The sequence below is a fragment of the Oncorhynchus mykiss genome, chromosome 12 (assembly GCF_057628025.1).
Source record: "Oncorhynchus mykiss isolate SJ-2025 chromosome 12, ASM5762802v1, whole genome shotgun sequence".
Taxonomy (NCBI): Eukaryota; Metazoa; Chordata; class Actinopteri; order Salmoniformes; family Salmonidae; genus Oncorhynchus; species Oncorhynchus mykiss.
In genome coordinates, this window is record NC_143033.1 from 81789794 (window position 1) to 81814171 (window position 24378).

At 46.5% G+C, this 24378-nt stretch overlaps 1 protein-coding gene across 14 annotated transcripts; it reads left to right on the forward strand.

The window, feature by feature from the left end:
- On the forward strand, positions 1–24378 carry LOC110538976 (nucleosome-remodeling factor subunit BPTF). Of its 14 annotated transcripts, none has more exons than XM_036938594.2 (30): positions 1–822; positions 2555–3377; positions 4352–4572; positions 7405–7578; positions 9084–9284; positions 9535–9683; positions 9992–10350; positions 10504–10635; positions 10980–11109; positions 11248–11383; positions 11525–11839; positions 12048–13929; positions 14136–14260; positions 14378–14506; positions 14766–14916; positions 15105–15228; positions 15565–15784; positions 16344–16514; positions 17101–17243; positions 17425–17554; positions 17857–18098; positions 18212–18458; positions 18589–19807; positions 20013–20238; positions 20422–20702; positions 20809–20997; positions 21096–21288; positions 21500–21584; positions 21789–21975; positions 23505–24378. In XM_036938594.2, exons 1-30 carry the CDS (start codon positions 342–344, stop codon positions 23539–23541), a joined length of 9102 nt encoding a protein of 3033 aa, XP_036794489.2. In that variant the 5' UTR covers positions 1–341; the 3' UTR covers positions 23542–24378. The 14 variants fall into 14 exon arrangements, with proteins under 14 accessions (XP_036794489.2, XP_036794494.2, XP_090049792.1 ...); XM_036938599.2 differs by having other exon boundaries at positions 15105–15144; XM_090193666.1 differs by having other exon boundaries at positions 15105–15144; positions 17425–17539.

The window sequence follows — 24378 nt, forward strand, 5'->3', positions numbered from 1 at the left end:
AAACTTCAGTTCAGAGTGCAATGACTGAATGTATATACAAATCCCTTTGCCTGTTCAGGTCTACTGTACTGGAAGAACAGTCACCACGTGACATCAGCACTGGGCCTTCGGTCTGTTTTCAGTAGTCGGAGAGGAAGAAAAATGGCGGCTGCGACCGATCAGAAGCGGGACGCCAGCCATTCGTTTTGAGCTTTCTCACGTAAACTGAGACCGGGGCTTTACGGGACTACTTCTTTGGAATCTACGCAAATCAAGCTTTCTGGCGGTACCCGTTTTTCTTGTTTCTGTGAAGGCTAAATAAACGCAGAAATTGAAATTGAAAATAATAGCTTTTATATATAATGAGGGGGAAAAGAGGCAGGCCGCCCAAAACCCTGCGGATGCAAGAGCCTTCATCCGAGCCGGAGCGTGGCTTGAGACCCAGGAGGGAGTTGAGGGCAAAGGGGAGAGGTAGTGCCGAGGTCGATTTTGAGAGTCCCAAGAGGGGAAATAACTCTTCGTCTAGGGGCAGGAGGAAAGTGGGATCATCTCGCGGTAGGGGAAGAGGCAGAGGTTGTGGTGGCAGAGGTACTAGGGGCAGACGGTCAATCGCTAGATCAGTGGTTTATGATGATCATGAAAGTGATGAAGATGATGATGCTGTGAGTTTGAGATCTGAGGAGGACGAGTTGATAGAGGAAGAGACGATAACAGACGAGGAAGAAGAGGCCCTCAACGAGGAGTCAGACCCGCTTGAGGAAATACTCGAGGAGGATGATGATGATGCCAGCTACTGTACTGAAAGCAGCTTTCGGAGTCAGAGCACTCATGGCAGCACTCCGGGTAAAACCGCAATATTGCTCAAGCTGCTTAGAGAATGTTAGAAAACAATGACATTGTAACTAATTATAATTTGTCTGGGCGTATTTTCATTGGCATTAAATCTTATAGTGCAGGAAGCTGTATTGTTCAAAATGGAGAATGCACTGACTGTGTATAAAAACAGGCCTAGTTTGAGTTCAAAATTGTTGATGATGGAATGAAAGCTTTGCATTTAGCGATCTAGGCAGTGCACGAGAGCCGAATTGCACATGTTTGAATTCCGAAACATCTTTAACTAACAGTATTGTGCAAGATGTTATTATAATTGTGTTTGCTAGTTTTGGATCTGACTTGGCTATTGCAAGAGTTAGGTAGTTATAACATACCTTATCTAACGTTAGCAAGCTAGGCTAACAAGCGAATGCCTGAACCTGCTAAACAGCTGTGAATGCAGATTTATCATTTAGAAAACAATTAAAATGACGAACAGCCTTATATTAACATTCCAGAGTAGGTAACTTACACTAATAACTAGAGTGTTTCGAATTATAAAACAACCCTTGACGATGCATAATTTCCTTGCAGGGGAATAGCTACTTAGCATGTCTAGCTAGTTAAATACTTTGTCAAATGTGTCTATAAATTAATGAGACTTAATTAACTTTGGGGTTTTCTTTAACACACTCTTACTTATCATTAGCTTCTTATATCCAGCATAGGTTTATTTTCACAGCTGAGAAGCAGATGAGTTCTTCAAGCTAGCTAGTTAGCAATGTCATGGGCTTGTGCTCTTGTCCAGGAGGACCCAGCTAGCTTGCTAGTAATCCACATCAGCTCGAGCTAATGACAGGACAGGGTACCATGTGGCCCATTGTTTTGAAAATAAGCGCTCTCAATTTCACCAGTTGTAACTATGTGAGGATAAGAAGTTTCAGTGATGCAGCACAATAATGTTTTACATTCCCCAAAATACATAATGGGATTATTAATTTCAATGTTAAATTAATATCTGTACTATTTAATATCCATAATATGTTATAAACTTTGGAAATTAAATGCAAAAGTTATTTTTGTTTCAACACACTTTTGATGCAGATTTTCTTACACAATCAATATAAGTAACTATTTAGATTATATTAAAGTTCATTATTATTTGTGGAAAGTATAATTTGAAAGATACTGACAAACAATGTAAGAAAGATACAAAACATATCTGTAGAATAGCAGAAAAGTAATGGTTATGTTGCTGTTGCAAAACATTATCACAGTGTTGGGTTAGACCCATTTTAAGAAGTCATTTTTTACATTAAAGGGAATGTCCATTATGTTAAATTGTTGTTCTTGACTTTCTCAATTGCAATAATATAACCCCTCACAATTTTCTTGGTTCCTGGGTTTAATACCCTTGCCAACTTTGAGTTGGTGTAGTGTTTCGCCAAATCCAAGACTTGATTTGTTTTAAAGCAGACCTGACACCAATATAAAGAATCAAACATATTTCTGTGGCAGTAGATTTCAGAGACACTTGCGAACTCTCCTTTTACATGACCATGGCTAACATTTGTTCGCTTGCGTAAATACTGTCTTCAACTTGTTTCTTTGAATTTTCATTAATGTATGATTTAAGCCCTTGAGACAATGTAATTCTGCTTTGTCTGGGTTTTATGTATGATTTACAGAATGCAATTTCAGTTTTAGTCTTTAAATCACATGGATTATGGCATTCACTGCTCTCTCTCTCTCTGTCTGGCAGGGCGGAAGAGGACGCGGGTGCACTGCCCTCGCTCGCCCATCTTTGAGGAAAAGGAGATCCCTCCTCTGGAGCTGCCCAGAACCTCTGAGGACCTCATGGTGCCCAGCGAGGAACTGCTCAACGTGTCCTCCATCTACGAGGTCCTGCGCAACTTCAGCACGGTTCTGCGGCTCTCTCCCTTCCGCTTTGAGGACTTCTGTGCTGCACTGGTAGGCCAGGAGCAGTGCACGCTGATGGCAGAGACACACACAGCCCTACTAAAGGCCATCCTGCGTGAGGAGGACACCTCCAACACCACATTCGGTCCTGCTGACCTCAAGGACAGCGTCAACTCCACCCTCTACTTCATTGATGGTATGACGTGGCCCGAGGTGGTCCGTGCCTACTGCGAGAGCGACCAGGAGTACCACCATGTCCTGCCCTACCAGGAGGTGGAGGACTACCCCTATGGCCCTCTGGACAGTAAGATCAAGGTGCTGCAGTTCTTGGTGGATCAGTTCCTCACCACCAATATCGCCCGCGAGGAGTTGATGTCAGAGGGGGTGGTGCAGTATGATGACCACTGCAGGGTGTGCCACAGGTTGGGGGACCTGTTGTGCTGTGAGACCTGCTCTGCCGTCTACCACCTGGAGTGTGTGAAGCCGCCGCTGGTAGAGGTGCCGGAGGACGAATGGCAGTGTGAGATCTGCGTGGCACACAAGGTGCCCGGGGTCACAGACTGTGTGACAGAGATGCAAAAGAGCAAACCCTACATCCGCCAGGAGCCCATCGGCTACGACCGCCACCGGAGGCAATACTGGTTCCTAAACCGAAGGATAATTGTGTAAGTAATTACTGGCCCCCATCCCACCTCCCTTGTTGTGACTTCATCAATATTATGCACCATCTCAATACCATACTGGGTGATCTCACCTGAGTGATACATTGTATTTTGTGATGTAAACAGAGAGTGGATGTATGTCCTTGAGGTTCTTGAAAACAAGTTAATCGATTGCCTTCAGAATTACTTAGTTGTTTTTTCCAGTGCTGAATTGCTTGGTATAACATCAGTCATGTCTTGTGGATAGAATAATACACATTTTGTTGCTGAACACTATGTACACACAGATTGCCTGAGAGGGCTGATTTCAACTTGGAACATATATTTTTTTAACTTGAATTTTAGTAGCTGGATGTTGTTGGTAATCACCCATATTCATGTAGAAGCAGCCTGGATTAAACATTTACTGCGTGTGAAAAATGTAGCTGATTTCAACGATGACTCAATCTGAAGAGTGGGATCTATCTGACAAGCTGTGGGAGGGATCATTAGTGGCGGTTTGAGACATCAGCCAGCGAGGCGAGGGTGCAGTGATTTGTTAATTGTGTCCTTAGTTAAGGTGAAACTCCTGTGCTGTGATGCCATAGCCCCCCTGAGAGTTTACTGAACTGCTGCTGGAGTATCCACTTCTTCATCATGTTGCCTCCTCCATTTGAACATATCTTCGCAATTGCTTGTAATTGGTCTCTCTTGCAAGAGGCAAACAAAAAGGAGTAAGGGCGCTGAAAAACAACATGCGCTCGAATGGAATTTAAGCTTATTGCCATTTGCATTCAGTGTTGATTTTCCTTTGAAGTTAAGGTATCTTTCTCTCCGGGTTAACGATGCCTCATGCAGCATTATAGGCCATACAATGATGCCATCTCATGATCTATTCATTAAGTTCCTTGAACCTGTTTTATAAACAAACTGATTGCCAATTATATTCTATCTTATTTGTCAGAACTCTAATAATGGTTGTTGACCTGTTATTCCAGTGAGGAAGACGGGGAGCATGATAAGAAGAAGATCTGGTACTACAGCACAAAGGTCCAGCTGGGAGAGCTGATAGAGTGTCTAGACAAGGAGTACTGGGAAAACGACCTGTGTGCCGTCCTCGAGGAGATGAGAGAGGAGGTGCACACTCACATGGACATCACTGAGGACCTCACCAACAAGGCCTGCGGCAACAACAAGGCCTTCCTCACGGCAGCCAACGGTAAGGATAGACAGCCACCTGCTGGACGCTCTGAATCACTGTCTGTCACACTGAAGCATTTTTAGCTGGTCCATGGCTTCTATGCATTTTCGATATAGAAATGTCAATGACGACCCCTAGGCTACATGTTGTGTAGCTCCTGTGAGATTACATTCCAATACATCTCTGGTGAGGAGAGTACATTCTCCCTCGTGCTGAAGTATGATTAGGGTGGTTGATGTATTAGAACTGTCAGAGGGCCGCAGGTAGCCTAGCAGTTAGAGTGCTGGGTCAGTAACCGAACGGTTGCTGGTTCAAATACCTGAGACGATAAAGTGAAAAATCTGTCTGTGCTCTTGAGCAAGGCACTTAACCCTCATTTGCTCCAGGGGTGCTGTACTACTATGGCTGACCCTGTAAAACAACACATTTCACTGCGCCTGTCCTGTGTATGTGACATTTTAATAAGCATCAAACATCATAGATGTTGCTATTCCCCTTTCTTTCTCAGCCTTTTTACTTATCATGCAAACAGCGGTTTTCTTATTTCTATCGAAGGGAGAAAGTTGGTTTTAAACCAGTGTCTGTTTCTCTGTGTGGCTACTCTACTCTTCCTTGTTTGTTGTAGAGTCTTCCTTTGTTTCTGCATTTCCTGACCACTAGATCTCATAGTTTACACAAACCAAGCTTTATATGATAAGCTTGCTTGGTTCTAGTTGTACTGTTTTGGCATCAGTCTCCTCAATTGTTAGACAATGAGGACTTTCTTTGCCAGATATTCCAAAGACAAGGTAATCAATGCAGAGTCTTTTCTCTCCTGTCTCGTTCCACCTGTACCATCTGTAGTGATGAACTGGCCTTGCTGGTATTTTATCCTCTTCAGAAGCCCACTGCTTCATCCTCCCTCTATGGTGACAGAGTGAAAACCTCAGTTATGAACCATTGGCAGGTGGGGAATGGAGACTGATTTCATTTTTCGTCTTCTCCTGTGACCCAGGATACTTTCACAGGCATAATGCTTTCTGCTGGCTGTCCACATCTTTTTTTGTTAGATCTATATCCCTGAATTAAGATTGGAATCTCTCTGTCTGCCTTTTATGGGGAGAGATTTTATACCATATCATCATAGAACACATTATTGATCCACCACTCTCTTGCTTTTAGTGCTCAGACAGCAATTTCATTAACGTCATCTCCGGAGTGTTGACCCACTGTTGCATTTCAGGGAACAATAGTAGAGACAGCAAATCAGGAGTGACTCACTGACATGGGTTCTAATGAGTTGTTCTTGGTTTTAGCTGCCAATGGCTAACTATATTGGTGTTTAACTGTGCTGGTGATCGTATGTGTTGTGACTTGGTTATTATTACCGGTCACAATCCGTTTCCACTCATTCTTTCACACAATTTCAAGTAGTGCTAGAAGGTGTATTAGCAATCTGCAAGATTTATATGTTTGTGTGGTTGTTCTCTGAAGGTGAGTGACTGCTTCTATGAGAACTAGGACAGGATGATATTGACACTGTTACAAGCATTATACATAGGGCCTGTTACTTTCCAATTGCAATTTTACCAGCTAGTTTTCTATTGTTTCAAAATGTGTAGGAGAGCAATTTTGGAAAGCAATTATGGTTTGACTCCATTATATATGTAATGCCATCCTGTAATAGAAAGGCATCATTTCAACAAACAGGCTAGGGCTAGTGAGCCAAACAACTCCATTCCTTTTCTTATTGTCTAGCATGGCTTCTCTGGTTGGGAATTAGCTACTTGACACATCTCCTTGTATTTTTTGTTGTTGTATTTTACCCCTTTTTTCTCCCCAATTTCGATCTTGTCTCATCGCTGCAACTCCCCCAACAGGCTTGGGGGGGCAAAGGTCGAGTTATGTGTTCTCCGAAACATGTCTCATCAAACCGCGCTTCTTAACACCCGGCCGCTTAACCCGGAAGCCAGCCGCACCAATGTGTCGGAGGAAACACTGTTCACCTGACCACCGAGGTCAGCCTGCAGGCGCCCGGCCCGCCACAAGGAGTTGCTAGAGCGCGATGAGTCTACAACATGTAGACCTGCTGATTTACATAATAATGTGGTAAACAACATGTAGACCTACTGATTTACATAATAATGTGGTAAACAACATGTAGACCTACTGATTTACATAATAATGTAGTAAACAACATGTAGACCTACTGATTTACATAATAATGTGAAAAACAACATGTAGACCTACTGATTTACATAATAATATGATAAACAACATGTAGACCTACTGATTTACATAATAATATGATAAACAACATGTAGACCTACTGATTTACATAATAATATCATAAACAACATGTAGACCTACTGATTTACATAATAATATGATAAACAACATGTAGACCTACTGATTTACATAATAATGTGGTAAACAACATGCGACCTACTGATTTACATAATAATGTGGTAAACAGCATGTAGACTTAATGATTTACATAATAATATAATAAACAACATGTAGACCTACTGATTTACATAATAATGTGGTAAACAACATGTAGACCTACTGATTTACATAATAATATCATAAACAACATGTAGACCTACTGATTTACATAATAATATCATAAACAACATGTAGACCTACTGATTTACATAATAATATCATAAACAACATGTAGACCTACTGATTTACATAATAATGTGATAAACAACATGTAGACCTACTGATTTACATAATAATATGATAAACAACATATAGACCTACTGATTTACACATAAAGCTGAAACGTAGTCTCCGGTCAAACAGACCTAGCATGGTGTGTGGGTGTTGGCCATTTGCTTATCAGCTATGTTGTTATTTGTGTAGATGAGATCCTGGAGCGTGTGCAGGGCAGGCAGGAACGGCGAGTAGCGGAGCAGGCAGAGAAGGCCACTACAGACACCACCAAGATAGAGGAAGAGACCCCCACACACTGCTCTCAACTACCAGACCACAGAGCGCTCCAAGACTCCGAGTCTAAAGAGGAGGCAAGCTCACAAGGTAAGACTGGAATTGCTCTTCTATGTGAGTTGTGTATTGCCTATGCTTTGGAGCTTTTTGCTGCTGCTGCTTCTTGGCTAGATGATGATCTTCATGCAGGTTGGCTCCTCCTCAATGTGACCATTTGTTGATTTGATTATTGGCTGTGTTTGGTAGAAAGTCTACTAAAGAGTGCTCTTGGACCATTAAAGCTAAGTCATAGCTTCCTTTGAGGATGAGAGTGTCTTGAATGGCTGCAACACGGTTACACAGTATGCCTTTCCCTATCTACTGTCTACTAATTCAATACATGGATTACTAACAGAGGGAGTGGACTCTGTTTGGCAGCCTTCACTTAGTCACCCAGTCCAGAGTAATGAGTGTAACAGAGGGGGCTCTACTCTGCCACAGTACTGCTCACCTCAGTATCACTCATTAAACTGACCGCTGTTGCTGACTTACTGAGATAAATCAGGAATAAACATATTTTGTCTTAAGTATTTTCTTACTCCTTAAAGCACTCTGCTTTTCACATCTGCTTATGTAACGTTTAAATAGCCCATTATTGTATCCCTTTATTTTTGTGGTTTTCTTTTCCAAGAATTTGTCTTTCATCCATCTTCATATGATCGAGATCTGCCTGGTTATTTTCTTCCTTCAACAGATGCATTGTGCCTTTTTGCGGGATCTTGTGCTCTTGCCATCCATTTTGTGTTCCATTGTCTTTTGTAGTGTTCAGCATGCAAGGCTGAACAGTGCTCAGGAGGCTGTAAGTGTAGTCAGTTGTTATTCTAGTCACCTTGTTCATTGCTTACATGTTCTATTTTCTCAATGCATTCATTGTGTTATCCGGATCCTGATGCGGTGCATTGTCTGGTCCACACACTGTGAACTTGTTCTCAGATAATGGCGCTTCGGCAGCAGCATCCCTGGCAGGCAGCGCCCACCACGCTAAGTCTGTCACAACCAGCCTCTTATTCTCACCCCAATTCATTGGGGAAATTGGCCTCTGTTCCTTTAGGGGAAACAAAAGGCTGGCTGCCTGCCCGAACCTTCCACCTGCTCCCTCAGCACAGTATATACAGCAGGGCCATTTTAACCCACAGCTCAGATACAATATTTTTCTTAATTTGCTTCTGCAGCCGCGTTGTGCACTGCTTGTGTTGTGTTGCACTGTGTTTTTAGCCTCATCTGTCAGCCTGGACTGCTGAAGTGCAAAGTCTTGCTCAGACTCACTGATTAAGCATTTCCCTGGTGTTATGCTAATTGTGCATTATCATTAAGGTGAGGCAGGGAAGGCATCAAGCCAAAAGCATTCTGTTTTTTACAATTGTCGTGGATTACAGGTTTTACTTTTTAAGTAGTTAATCCGTGTTTGCTCTGCATTGCCGTCATCATTTGCAATACTTTGTCAGTGTAGACAGCTAGTGCCTGGTGCTGGTGTTGACGCATGTTTTCACTCAATGGGAGCCTAAGGGGTTTGTGCTGCTCAGCTTCTCACTGTTCAATCCTCTCCTCCTCCCCAGAGGATAAGCCTGTAGACTCAGAGTCCCATGGAGAGGAGGACCCCTCTGCCCAGTGCCAGCCTACTCCCCCACCACCACACCCTGGAGACGAGAACAGCAACAGCAGCCACGTCTCAGCGCCTGGGGTCCTCAGGAGGCCTGAAGAGCCAAACCTCGCTGACAGGTCCTCTCAGTCCTCCATCACCAGCCAGGACGACACGGGTACGACGTTGCCGTACCATCCGTACACTCAGGCCTCTGGAGGCACTCTGTTACTGATGCATGCCCTGACTCATTCAACTTTCAAGGGCCTTGACTACCAAGTGACATTAGAGATACTATTTGTATCATTGAACATTGCCTCCTCTGTGCTGGTTTTTGGCCCAATTAATCATGAATCCTTTATTTATGATTGACTTCTCTCTTTTAATTCATCATCACTGATCTTAATGATGTGTTTTGTTGCTTGCAGGTGAAGGCAAGGAGATTGGGAATGGTGAGGGGTCAGCATCTGGATGGACTAACAATCGCATAGTGACTCGTCTGCGTAACCCGGAGAGTAAGCTGAGCCAGCAAAAGACCCAGGGAGATGGCAGCCCTACACCCAGGGACAGCAAGGAGGTGAGGCACCAACCAGACACTGTTAACCTTCTGTCGTCTCTGTGGAATTTCACCCACAGCCTAGTCTCTCACATTAGGAGAAGGCAGCCTTAGCAGGATCAAATGGATTGTCCTGTTATATTTTCAATCATCTAGACTGAAATCCAGTCCTCTGTTCCACATCGACTCACTTTATTACACAATGTTACACAATTCATTGAACTACCGGTAGTCTCCCAATTGCCAAATCCCTATGGATACGATGTCTCTCTTCTTAGCCATGTCTCTACTCAGCTCAGTAGAAATATCCCCTTGTGTCTCTCCATTAGACATCTCCTGCCAGCTCTGAGAGTGAAGTGGCTCTTCTGGGTACTGTGAGGAAAGACTTGACGGTGAAGGACAACCTGAACAACTTCTTCAAGCTGGGCCAGGAGGGCAAGTTCCGAGTCTACCACAACCAGTTCAGCACCAACACACTGGGCCTCAACAAGCACCAGCATCGTGAGGACCACGACAAGCGCCGCCACCTCTCCCATAAGTTCAGCCTAACCCCCGCCGGGGATTTCAAGTGGAACGGCTCCATCCACGGATCCAAGGTGCTGACCATCTCCACCCTGCGGCTCACCATCATCCAGCTGGAGACCAATGTCCCCGCCCCCTTCCTGCACCCAAACTGGGCCTCGCACAGGTACGCTCCAGAACAGACTACTTACTCTGACATAGGAAAGTGGGGTTCAGAACTGTTTCACACAATGGAGAAATGGAATATTATTGACTGATAAGGTCATGTGTGAAATCATGTTTTGCTGTATAGTGAGGTTGTGGGTTTGGGATTTTCCAGGACAAACTGGATTAAAGCGGTGCAGATGTGCAGTAAGGCTCGGGAGTTTGCCTTGGCGCTGGCCATCATGGAGTGTGCCATCAAACCAGTGGTCATGCTGCCTGTCTGGAAAGATGCGCTTGGACACACCAGGTAAGAGACATTGGTTGTGAATCAAAGGACTTAATTCATTGCTGAATTGAGTTTTGAGTCATAGCACATCGACCCAACTCATCCTGCTCTCTGCGGTCTAGTGTACAAGTGTACAATGCTAAACTGAATGAATTATATTGCTTCACTGCTCAGCTGATTATGAAGCATTCTGTTCACCTCTCTTCAGTGCAGAGGTCTGTAGTGGTGTGGGCAGTGTATGCAGAGTAGCTGACGCTTTTCCCATGAGTGAGAGGAGGTTCATTGTTGAAGATAATGGAGCCCTGACTAAACAAGCCAGAGTCACCTTGCCGTTTTGATGTATTTTTTCCACCTCCCCCCTTCAGGCTCCATCGCATGACCTCCATGGAGCGGGAGGAGAAAGAGAAGGGGAAAAAGAGAGAGAAAAAACTGGAGGATGAGGAGACTATGCAGCAGGCCACCTGGGTGAAGTACACCATCCCCATCAAACACCAGGTAAATCTGGGTTCACTTTCCTCTCAAGTCCTGTTTGGGCTTTTATGACTGCATGATGTCTGACAACATAATCATCCCATCTTTTGTATGCGATTGTGTAGTCTTTTATCTAACTGGTTCTTTCTCTCTGTGTGTAAGGTGTGGAAGCAGAAGGGGGAGGAGTACAGAGTAACTGGGTACGGGGGCTGGAGCTGGGTCAGTAAGACTCACGTCCATCGCTTTGTTCCCAGGCTACCAGGGAACACCAACGTCAACTACCGCAAAGCACTCGAAGGTAAGTGTTTCTTCTGTACACGTCTTATCTCTGTCTTATCTCACTGATGATGATCAAGGCCACTCAAGCTGAAAATTTGGCTCCAGCATGCCTCAGTATAAATTAGGTGCTTCATGTGTTTTCATTTTAATCTCTCTACAGCAGCTAAAACTGGCAAAGAAAATGCAACATCCTGCCCGAACAAACGAAAATGTTTGCCCAAAGCACCAACGAGCTCGGAAACCCAGGCAAAAGGAGAGTCTACTCCAATTACTGGAGAAAAAGACCAGGAGGAAACCTCCACCATGGAGCCATCTGGGAGCACTTCACCAGGAGAGGGGCAGACTCTGAAAGAGAAGGAAGAGAAAAATATCACCGACGTGGAGGAGAAGAAAGATGATCAGGTGGAGGAGAAGACTGAGGATAAGATGGATGTTGACCCCAGTCCACCAGACACCTGTCTCAGTGAGGAAAAAGGTACAATGATATTAGTTTTCATCAATAAACAGAGAGGGTCTCCTGCTGTTTATCTGAATAAGACATTTTTATTAGATGACATTTGGTATTTTCCCCATTCTTGCTATGATTGGCTGTGTTCTATATTTATCTGGTACTTAGCAGTTGTCTTTCAGGTCTCACATTTTTTGGCTAATATCATTCATGGAGTTCTCTCTCTCGCTTTTAGGTATAGTGGACAGCAAATGCCCCTCGTCACTGACTGACCCTGCTGTGAAGGAGGAGCCCGGGGAGGAAGAAGAACCTAAGCAGGAGGACTCTGAGGCCAAGCCACCTGTCCGCCCCTTCAACTGGGATGTGGTGAACGTCAGCGAGGGCTTCCAGCTCCGTACGGCCTACAAGAAGAAGGTGAAGACGTCCAAGCTCGACGGGCTGCTGGAGCGCAGAGTGAAACAGTTCACCCTGGAGGAGAAGCAGAGGCTAGAGCGCCTCAAACAGCAGTCAGCCCTGGCCAAACACACAGTCTCCAAGGAGAAAGTTAACACAGGGACTCCCACCACCATCAAGGCTTCTACAGCAGACAAGTTAGCAGTGACACCGTGCACAAGTCTGAAAGCTGAGGGACAAGCAGACTCAGTAGTTAAAGACACAATTGTTAAAAGGCTTGACTTTGACCAGGAGCAGCCAGTGAAATCCCAGCCTTCAGGAGAGACAGATAATCTGGACGTCAGATTAGGCTCCACCTGTAAACCCCAGGCAGCAGGAGCCACAGGCCCCATCCTCAACACCACAGGGTTGGCCAACCATGAGAGCAGCGTTCAGGGAAATGGTGGGGATGCGTTATCTCAAACAGAGCTGAATGGAGGCTCCCAGAAAAGCATAGACCTCAACAACAAAGTCAATTTGACATCTCTAGAACCGGCTTTAGGTGCCCTCAAACCTCCCAGAGCAGAAGTGACGATAGCAGGAGAAAACGGTAGGAAGCATGGTTATGAGGAGACAGAGCAAGGTAATGGACAGAGGGAGATAGAAAGCAAACCACATTTAGAGCAGGTGAATGGGAAAGACGCTGTTGACACCAAGACTCCTGTAGACTCAAAGATGCACTTAAACCTGGCCAAGGTCATGGACACCAAGGTCATGCTCCAGACGTTAGAGGGTGAGATCAAAACACTGCCAGTGAAGGAGCCTGTAAAATCCATTATGAACGGTACTCTCTCTCAGGACGGGTTAAAGGTCAACAACACTGTGTTAGCCACCAGCCCAGCCTTGGCGGACGTAGAGAGAAGGGTTTTGGTGTCCGAGCCTGACTATCTGCCACCTCAGAAGGTTGCCAGACTAGAGAATAATGGCGACAGGGTGGCAGACTCCGTCACGTCGTCACTGTTAGGGCCGCCCACTGGTGTTCCCACAGTAAGCAACAGCACCAAGTCTGAGCCAATGGAGATTGGGCAGACGGCATCCAATAAGATCACCCCGTTTCCTATCCCCACTGCAGAGGAGTCCAGCTTGAGTAACAACACCACAGTGAACAGCAGTAGCAGTACTGGGGTGCTGAAGACCATCACCCAAGTCACCACAACCACTACTACCACCATGTCAACAGAGTCTCGCACGGTGCAGATAGCTGAGGTCTCCAGCAGCACTAAGCCTGCAGTGATGCCTGCTGCAGAGAGCAGTGCTGTATCCACCCTCACCACCATGACCAAGACCACCGTCACCAGGGTCAGCTCCCCGACCCTCGGGGCCACTGTCTCCGAGGAGACCAAGACTGTTGTCACTGCAATGTTGACAGATGCCAAATCTGGCCCCTCAGGCTCTTCAGTCACCTCCATGACGGTCAGTAAGGAGTACTCCACCAGAGACCGTGTCCGGCTGCTAAAGTTCTCCCGCTCCAAGAAGACCCGCTCTGGCACGGCCCTCCCCTCTTACCGCAAGTTTGTCACCAAGAGTAGCAAGAAGAGCATCTTTGTACTGCCTAATGATGACCTGAAGAAGCTGGCGAGGAGAGGGGGCATCAGAGAGGTACCTATCTTCAACTACAACGCCAAGCCAGCTCTGGACATCTGGCCTTATCCCTCCCCCAGACCCACCTTTGGAATCACGTGGAGGTTAGTCACGTAGTTGACCCTTAGCCATTAGGCTGCCATTCACGCAGTGGACCACCTCATATGCTGTGCACTGAAATGAAAACAAAGAAAGACAACAATGCTTTGGCTAAAACCATTGAGAACATGGAACCATGTACATTTGTCCATATAGCTGTTTGGTTAAAGGTTGTTTTGATAACACTCACTGACGTGGGTCTCCTATGCAGATACCGTCTCCAGACTGTGAAGTCTCTGGCGGGGGTCAGTCTGATGCTGCGGCTGCTCTGGGCCTGCCTGAGGTGGGATGACATGGCTGTCAAGCCCTCCCCTGCTGTAGGAACCACCCGCACAGGTGAGTGCACAGCAATCCTACCCTCCTCTCCCTCTCTCTGCCCTCATCCTTCCTGTCTCTCAATTTGAAGATGAGTTACCATTTCAAACAAACATATTTCCTTTCTGCTTTCCCCAGAATCCTCGGAGACGGCGATCACCACAACAGAGATCATCAAGCGGCGAGATGTGGGGCCGCACGGCATCCGGTCTGAATACTGCATCAGGAAGATCATCTGCCCAATTGGCGTTACCGAAGCTCCCAAAGGTAAAATGATGAAACTGCATCCCAAATTCTCTTAGGATCACGCTGTCACAATCCTATAGTGGTCTCATGAATCTTTGCTCAGCTTGTTCCTCACCTCTTCTAGTGTTCTCTCTCAAGTACCTGAGTAGGCAAATCCTTTGCAATGTAAGTGAAAATATGGAGTTTAAGTAAGTTGTTTATCCCACAATAGAAAGAGTGACATTAATTGACAGATGTCGTTTTCCCCTTTACCTCATCCTTTTTCTGTCCTCCTGGGTAGAAACTCCCACTCCCCAGAGGAAAGGCCTGCGCTCCAGCGCTCTGAGGCCAAAGAAGCCTGAGCCGGCCAAGCAGACTGGACCCATAATCTTAGAGACGTGGGTGGCCGAGGAGGAGCTGGAGATCTGGGAGATCAGAGCCTTTTCAGAAAGGTGAGCAGGTGGACTGTCCTTGTTGCTGGGGCTGGAGAGAATAAGCTGCTGTAGTGCTTGATATTATGTGACCTTTGAACCTTTACTTCCCTCAAGATGTCTTGTTGTAACCCTGCCCAGGTCTGTTGTGTTGTCTTGTTGTTATTGGATGTAGTATGACTAACTGGCTTGTCCTCTTGTGGTCCCAGGGTAGAGAGGGAGAAGGCCCAGGCTGCAGACCAGGCTAAGGTTAGTAGAACGCTGAAGACAGCAGAGGAGGCCAAGGCCCAATTGGAGGCTCAGCTAAAGCACCAGAGATTGGCTGCTCAGCAGGTGGGAAGATCAGACAAGTTTCCACCTTGCACTATGGTGACACCTAGCCTCCCTACAATCCACCCCCCCCTCAGCCCAAACCTGGGGGGGCACAAACACTAAACACTGGGAGCTGGGACATTTCAAGGGCCTCTGTTTGGTTTGGTTTTGATCTGAATAATTGTCCTTTTTAACCATGTGCAATTACAATTGGAAGTTGGAAGTTATGTTATGTATTATTCAGATGAGACATGTTCACTCTGTACTCACTCTTTTACTCCGGGCTCCACTTTACAATGAGTTTGGTGTTTCCATGTGGTTTAGCATAGATTTAGCATCTGAACCTTTGCGTTGTAGAAACGGTTGGAGCAACAGAAGCCTGGTGCCACCACCTCCACCCCCACCAGCACCCCTACAACCTCAGCCTCTGGCACTCCGGCATCCCTGACCAACCAGGTCACACCGGGGACTAAACTGGTCCTGGCCACTAAGCTGGGGACACCTGTCACATTCCAGCAGAACAAGAACTTCCATCAGTCGTTTGCTTCCTGGGTCAAGCAGGGCCAGGGTAGTCCAGGTGAGTTTGGCGATGACTAGCTGCTCATACAAAATCATGGCGGTGGCTACTGTGGGGGTGTGTTTTAAGTTGATAGTGATTCTTGGTAGCAGTGTTGAAATATAATTTTTCATATTTCCATGTTTTTGGTCAGAAGGCGTTTTCATTCCCCATTCGCTTTTTAATGGTGGCCATTGAGGTTCACTTGTGGATGTCAAATTGTTACAACAGATAATCTTAGGGTTTGGATTCAATTTTTTAATTTGACCTATTTTGATAGATATTTATGGTATGTTGAATCCCCTTAATGGCCAGTGGTGTCCACTTCCTGTATCTGAAACCCAGTCAAGTGTGGGGCTGGGAAAGGGAATTCTAAAAACATTTAGAATCACTTTTGACTCCTAGAAAAAAGTTTCAGGCTCATAATCAGTTAATCAGTCCAAAAAGCATTATGCAATGGCTTTGTTTGAATCGAAGCTGGGGGGAAAACACCCCTTAGTGGACACCACTGCTATACACCCTGGCTGTTGTGGTTGCACTTGCACACGGTGTGTGACTGCAGGTGGGGTGTGTCTTGCAGTCTCCACTTGCTCACGGGCCACCGTGGCCAACAACATGGTCACCACCTCTGGACAAACGTTCCAGATCTCTGCCAGCCCGGTGACCATGGCTGGCCAGGTCATCACCGCCAAGCTACCCATCCCGGCCAACAGCAAGATTGTTACGGTCAACATGCCAACCACACAAGGAGGTATGGATAACCTTGCCGTCTGTATGGTTTTAGCCGGCATGACCGCATTGACAAGGCCTACCCCCACTCAGCAGGCCTACCCCCACTCAGCCAAACCATGAACCATCTCACCCCAGTGGAACCTTTGAGGGGCTTTGAGGTGTTGCTTTTGGTTTGAGTGTGCTGGCTGCCCTAATACGTAGAAAAAAATGCCACTGATTTATACCAGAACATTCCAGGAAGGAGGACCCCTGGGATGCCCTGTCTGTCTCGCTCAGTAATAGACACAGTAATGGCTGTCCTGTCTGTCAGATTATTGATCCAATGGAAGCTTCCTTACAGTATCTTGGCTGCGTCCCAGACAGTCTCAACACAAAGGACCTGTTCTGCTTGATCCATACAGTCTGTCCAGGTCATCTGCAAGAGGGGCAGGTGACATTTCTCCCACTGATGGCTGTATTTCTTTGACAAACTGAATTCCTAGTTCCATGAGCGTTTAACAAGGGCGTTTGATTTGTTGTAAATCTCATTATTGAGGTTCAACACCCTACTGTTGATCTACTTGTGGTGAATTCATATTGCTTAACACAGTCCCTCTCCGTCACAGGTATGGTGCAAGTCCAGCAGAATGTCCTGGGCATTATTCCATCCAGTACCCCAGGCAACCAGCGGACCTACTCCTCATTCCAGAACCGCAACGCCACCATCAACATCAGACCCAACACCTCCACCTCAACCACCACTCAGCCGGTAGAGAATAGACATGCAAACAGATCTATCCCTCTCTCTCTCTCACATATTATTGCTTTCTTTTTCCCTCTTATGCTCTCCCCTGCTCTTTCTTTGAGTTATAATCTTAATTGGAATGTGGTGAAATTAGCATAATCATGTGTACTGTATCATTTATTTGTGTTTTGTTTCTTTGGCCCAGGTCATTGCCACCGGAGCCCAGATCCGTCCGGGCATGTCGGTGATCCGATCGCCCCTGCAGCAGGGCACCACCATGGGCAAAACCATCATCAGAACCCCCTTGATGATGCAACAAGGTATTCTACCAGCCAGTAGGTCTCTCCTCTGCCGCCTCCCAACCCGTGGCTGCATGGCTCTGCTCACTCCTCAGCATGCACATTACAGACTGTCAGCGACATTGCTTTGTGTTGATATGTTTATACGTATTCATTTTATTCAGATGGATACTATATTTAGAACTGTATTGGTAGTCCTCCGATGTTAACTTTATGTATGACCTCCAGTCAATTCATTCATGATAAGTCACCTGATTTGTTTTGGGACTGTCCCATGCACTTTTCTTATTTAAGGCTACTTGTGTGTCCGTTTGTCTGCCTCACTGTCTGTCCTCTAGGCCAGCAGCAGGTGGTGACTCAGATCATCCGGGGCCAACCTGTCTCCACAGCAGTTTCCAGTGCCAGCCCTGTGCAGACCAGTGCAGGCCAGAGGATGCTGGGTGCTGCCCCGTCCCCCCGTCCTGTCACCCCTGCCCCCGGGCAGTCCCCATCACCATCCACCCCCCAAGGCGGCCGACCACAGCAGGGCCAGGTCAAACTCACCCTGGCCCAGCTCACCCAGCTAACGCAGGGGGCACAGGTGAGGAGCCACCTACTCTCTTTAACACCTACTTTCACACATACTCTCACACTCCTGTTGGATATATTCTCTGTGTGTTTTTATGTCTGACTGTGTGTGTCTGTGTGTTCCAGGGAGGGAACCAGGGTCTCACAGTAGTAATCCAGGGACAGGGACAGACCACAGGCCAACTGCAGGTCATCCCCCAGGGGGTGACAGTCATCCCAGGGCCTGGGCAGCAGCTCATGCAGGCTGCCATGCCCAACGGCCAGGTGCAGCGCTTCCTCTTCACCCCAGGGGCATCAGTCCCCACCCCCACAACCACGGCCAGTACTGCTGTCACCCCCGTCACAGCCCCCACAACAACACCCTCAGTGCCAGGTATGAGGCCAGGCCACTTCAACAAGCATCGTACACAAGGCTTTGCAGAGTTGTGAATTAGAATGTTGGTCTCTAGTTTGTGTAGATGTGTTAATACTGTGCTGCTGTCTCCTCTCTCTCCTCCATGCAGCGCTGTCTCAGCCTCCGGTTCAGACTCCCGCCACCTCTCAAGCACCGGCACCACCAGTCCAGCCCCCTCAACAGGCTATCGCTCCTGTCCAGCCCCCTCAACAGGCTCCTGTCCAGCCCCCTCAACAGGCTCCTGTCCAGCCCCCTCAACAGGCTATCGCTCCTGTCCAGCCCCCTCAACAGGCTATCGCTCCTGTCCAGCCCCCTCAACAGGCTATCGCTCCAGTCCAGCCCCCTCAACAGGCTATCGCTCCAGTCCAGCCCCCTCAACAGGCTATCGCTCCAGTCCAGCCCCCTCAACAGGCTATCGCTCCAGTCCAGCCCCCTCAACAGGCTATCGCTCCAGTCCAGCCCCCTCAACAGGCTATCGCTCCAGTCCAGCCCCCTCAACAGGCTATCGCTCCAGTCCAGCCCCCTCAACAGGCTATCGCTCCAGTCCAGCCCCCTCAACAGGCTATCGCTCCAGTCCAGCCCCCTCAACAGGCTATCGCTCCAGTCCAGCCCCCTCAACAGCCTATCACTCCTGTCCAGCCCCCTGCCCTCGCTCCTGCCCCCCCTCCAGTGTCCACACATCAGACTCAACCCCCTCAGACTCAAGTCCACATCCCCCTCCAGTCCCGCACTGCATTACCCATCCAGCAGATAGCCCAGATCCCAACCTCTCCACAACAGGTCCATATGAAGACTATTTCGGTCTCCCCCTCTATCACCCAGGCCACAGTGAGGCCCATCCAGGCCCATGCTCAACTCCAACCCCAGGTTACGGCTCAGATCAGGCCCCAGCAGCAGCTGCAGCTCCACCACCAACACCAGCTGATCACAGTGCCGGGGCTGCAGCAGCAGGTCCAGGTGCTGGGCACCATCCAGACCCATGTGGCGGCCCAGCTCCAGGCCCAGCAGGGTGGGGTGTTGCCCCAGCAGATCAAGCTGCAGCTGCCTATCCAGATCCAGCAGGCAGGAGGCCAGGTGCAGGCCCACCAGATCCAGAACGTGGTGACCATCCAGACAGCCAGTGTGCAGGACCACCTGCAGAGGATCCAGCAGCTCAGAGAGCAGCAACAGAAGAAGAAGCAGCAGGAGGCCAAAAGGGAGCAGAGCCTGCAAGCCTCCAGTCCCAGCGACATCATCCAGAAACAGGTGGTGATGAAGCAGAATGCTGTGATAGAAAATCTGAAACAGAGGAAGACCATGACTCCAGCAGAGCGGGAGGAGAACCAGAGGTATGGCTGTCATTATTCACAGACATGACCCTTACATAACAGCATTAATATGAATTACAGTAAATTTTTTATCTATTTGTCAGTTCCAAAACCTTATTATGCTTAATCCTACCAACAATCTCCAACTATTTTGTGTTAGTTGTATTTTGTCTGATTCCATGATGAGTCTGACAAGCCCTCCCTTCCTCTAACCCCTGCTGAGCAGAATAATCGTCTGCAACCAGGTTATGAAGTTCATCCTGGACAAGATCGACAAGGACGAGAAGCAGGCGGCTAAGAAGAGGAAGAAGGAGGAGTCTGTGGAGCAGAAACGCAGCAAGCAGAATGCCACCAAGCTCTCGGCTCTGCTCTTCAAGCACAAAGAGCAGCTCAAGGCTGAGATCCTGAAGAAGAGGGCTCTACTGGACAAGGAGCTGCAGCTGGAGGTTCAGGTCAGTGCCATAGTCACCTCTGCATCATAGGCCACTGTATTGTAGTGCTCCAGGAGGGTGTAGAAGTGTGATATTGGATGTGTTGCGGCCACTGCCCAGGAATTCCTTACATTGTGATACCAACTGTCAACCATTCTCTCTCGCTCTCTCTCGCTCCCCTTCCTTTCCTCTATGTCCTCTCAGGAGGAGCTGAGGAGGGACATCAGCAGGCTGAGGAAGGAGAAGGAGAAGGCCCAAGCTGCAGCCTCTCAGGCAGCCGCTGCTGCAGCCGCAGCCCAGGTGGTCTTATCCCTCTCCCCCACCATGGCCTCGCTCTCCTCCGCCCACAAACGCAAGAGGGACGACGAGAGGGACTCGTCCTCCGCCAAGCCCAAGAAGAAGAAGATGATATCCACTACCTCAAAGGATCACAAGAAGGAAGTCAAGCTGTACTGTGTCTGTAAAACGCCCTATGACGAGGCCAAGTAAGATATGGATGCACCATATCGGGTTCCCATTGAAACACTGAACATGTAACTGAACTGTAGCATGTATGTCAAAGACGTTGAACTTAAGTCCACATGGTTTCAGGTTCTACATTGGGTGCGACCTGTGCTCCAACTGGTTCCACGGTGCGTGTGTAGGCATCACGGAGAAGGAGGCCAAGAAGATGGACGACTACGTCTGTAATGGCTGCAAGCAGGGCCAGGACTCACAGGACTCAGAGGGCACCACGGAGGAGCTGTACTGCATCTGCCGGACGCCATATGATGAAACACAGTATGATAACACAATACTAATAAGGTTATAGCTTGGGTGAACTGAATGTTATAGGTCCAAATATCCCTGACCTGTACTTCCCATGTCTTTTCTCCCAGGTTCTACATTGGCTGCGACCGTTGCCAGAACTGGTACCACGGGCGCTGTGTAGGCATTCTGCAGAGTGAGGCCACCCACATAGACGAGTACGTGTGCCCGCAGTGTCAATCCACGGAGGACGCCATGACCGTCCTCACACCGTTAACCGACAAGGACTACGAGGGTTTAAGAAGAATCCTGCGCTCCTTACAGGTATGAAAGCCTGTGGCCTGTGTCTCTACTGATAATGCATTTGATATGGATATGGCCAGAGTTGGGAGTCACATCATGTACCCTGTCTTGAATAAATGAAACAACGTTGCATTGCAGGCCCAGTGTTCTGGTCTGGGGCACTACATTCTCAACATCTTCAGTATACCTCACTGTTGTAAATCTAGTGAAACATCTATTGTTCTGTTAACAGGCTCACAAAATGGCGTGGCCGTTCCTTGAACCAGTAGATCCCAACGATGCTCCTGATTATTATGGCGTTATAAAGGAACCGATGGGTAAGGGCAAGGGCAGATCTCTAAATCACTGTAATGTCATTGACTGTCGCTATTATTTCTGTTTTGGAGAGAAACATTAACCTTGAATGTGTTGGAAAGTAGACACAATGTGTACTGGCTAGTGTTTATGTTGATTGTTTAGAAAATATAATAATTGACCAACACATTTACCTTTGGTCACCCTTCTCTATGTTTCATCCCCAGACCTCTCCACAATGGAAGACAGATTACAGAAACGGTATTACAACAAGCTCACTGAGTTTGTGGCGGACATGACCAAAGTCTTTGACAACTGCCGCTACTACAACCCCAACGACTCCCCCTTCTTTCAGTGTGCCGAAGTTCTGGAGTCATTCTTTGTACAGAAGCTCAAAGGTTTCAAAGCTAGCAGGTAAGTTTAGAGCTCTCATGACACCCAAAGCTCTTCAGAGGCCCTGTCATTAATTATCCTGTTAGAAAAGACTCCCTCCGTCATGCTCCTCTGCTTCCATGGTCTCATCTGACATTAGGGCATGGGTAATGGCTTGGCAGTCATATAATGTTCATGACACTCCATGTGACTTTGAATCTGCTTTTGAGAATTTCCCAAGAACACCCTTTTTAAAATATTTTATTTTTCATTAAACCATGCATCTGTGTCATGCTAGTTTGCCTCATGCGCTCTCTGGGCATGTCCGTTTGTGTTGTAGTAGCCTGACTTTGGCTGTGGTCTTCCCCACAGACCTGGCTGTGGTTTGTGGGCTGCTTGGTAGAGGGATGCAGAGTCTTACCAAAGCCTACAGGGCTGACTTCAGCTCAGACATCCTCCCTGCAATAGTTTTCAGTAGAGCTTCATTAATGTTTGCTCCATCTCTGTGTCATGCATCACCTTGCATTTGTGTCTCTTTCACCTGTACCGCATGCATTTGATTTATGCCACTCATTCTCTCTTTCTTGCAGATTGTGATGTCATAAGTCTGACGTTATAGCTGGAGTCTGAGCTGGATGCTGGGGTCTCTAGTAGTGAATCATGGAACTTGCTGTTTCATAAACAGTGGAAATTCTGTGTGATTATTGTCAGATTTAAAGAAATAAACACACAAACACAAGTGTTCTATCAGTGAAACAAACCATGCTTAAATGTACATTTGCAAGTATAGAAGCCAAATTCCAAAGATGCCTTCCTGTGACAATCACAAAATGGCAGCCATGTTGACACTTACAAATCACGTTTTGAAGGGATATGCTTTTTCTCTATTATTTTGGTAATTTTACCATTTCAAATTGTATCAATCATCAGCAAGATAAGTGTCAGGGAAGCTTTTACTTAGAAATGTTTAATGTTTATTTATAGTTAGTTATTCTTGGAGAGGGAGATATAAAAACAACATTTGGGACCACATATGTAAAGCTGTATATTTTATTATTATATATTTATCAAATTAGGTTCATCTCTTCCTCATGGCCTTCTTTCTGCTAATTTAAATATCATGGAATTTGTAATGAATGGGCATGATTTTAATATGGTGCACAGGTATGTAGGTCAATTTTAGCTTAACTACTGGTTGATTTATTATTTGGATGTTTTACATTTTGTGGTTAAAACAATAAGATGAATATTGTATGGTTAAAACAAAGAGAGCCTATGGTCAGAGGAATTTATATAGACTTAAAATAATAAATAAAATGTTACAGCTTAACTAAATTGGACCCCATGCCTTACTGCATGAAGGTACCTCGGGATGTAGACGTGTAGCACCATTTTTATTGACTAAGTCATTCCCAATGAATTAGACCAACATGGCTGCTCTATCTCCTTCCTGACCCCATGGCATCCATTTTTTGTATCACTGTATTGTTTTTTGTTCATGTCAGTATGTTTAAACTATTCATAAACATTTTTAAAGGTTCTCAACTGTTCCCCTTTTCCACATTCTATAGGTCTCATAACAACAAACTACAGACTTCGACCTCTTAGTATATACCACATATTTGAACAACAAAAAAATGCACTCTGCGAGAATGGGGATAAATTCTGAACAATTAATCCATGTTGGGACCTGGCTCCTGTGCTTTGTGACCTCCTCTCCCTCCTCCTGGCCCCACTACGCAGCCCCCAAAGGAAGACTCTCCCTGTAAGACCAGCAGCGCTGCTCCCACAGAACTGTCAGGTGGAGCTGCTGCCTGCCCACCTCTGCCACATGGACATTTGACAAGGAGTTAAAATGGAGGGTTTGAATAAAGGCATTTCTGAAAAAGGTTACCTTGAAGAAAATACTTTCTTTGGAGATCTCACGTTTCCTTGTTCCTTCTTCTTTATTTGATTCTTTGATACCCCATCTAGCCAGTTAAAGAAATTAAGAAAAGCTTACGCTTCCATGGCCATGCCCATAACAAAACAAAAAAACATTTGACGCCTGTTTGAACGTTGAAAAATGTTGAGCTGAGTTGCACTCAGTGTATCAGATTGCACAGTGCACTTATGTGTGTGTCTCCCCTTTCAATCACTTTATTAGAGGTGGCGTGAAAGATATATCTCATTGGGAAGTACTTGCTTGATTTTGGACCTTCTAGCTTTCTGGACACTAACAGTTTGAGTTTGTCAAGCTATGCTGAAATGAATAAAGTATTTGGTATTAATTGCCCAGCAGTAATGACACTGCTAAGGATAAAAACACAATGTATTTGAAGGTATCCTGCCCTGTTTGTAAAACTTGTCAGATTTAGACTTTTTGTTTTTGTATTACAGCTGAAGAGATTGATGTATATGAAACATAATAAATGGAGAAGACTGAGCTCTCTTCCACTACTGAAA

What these genes read in the sequence shown, in the direction of transcription:
- LOC110538976 (XM_036938594.2), top strand. Translation starts at nt 342, where the DNA reads ATGAGGGGGAAAAGAGGCAGGCCGCCCAAAACCCTGCGGATGCAAGAG. An exon ending in CACCAGCCAGGACGACACGG is followed by an intron (nt 9,285 to 9,534) that starts GTACGACGTTGC and finishes TGTTGCTTGCAG; the next exon opens with GTGAAGGCAAGGAGATTGGG. An exon ending in GAATCCTGCGCTCCTTACAG is followed by an intron (nt 21,289 to 21,499) that starts GTATGAAAGCCT and finishes TTCTGTTAACAG; the next exon opens with GCTCACAAAATGGCGTGGCC.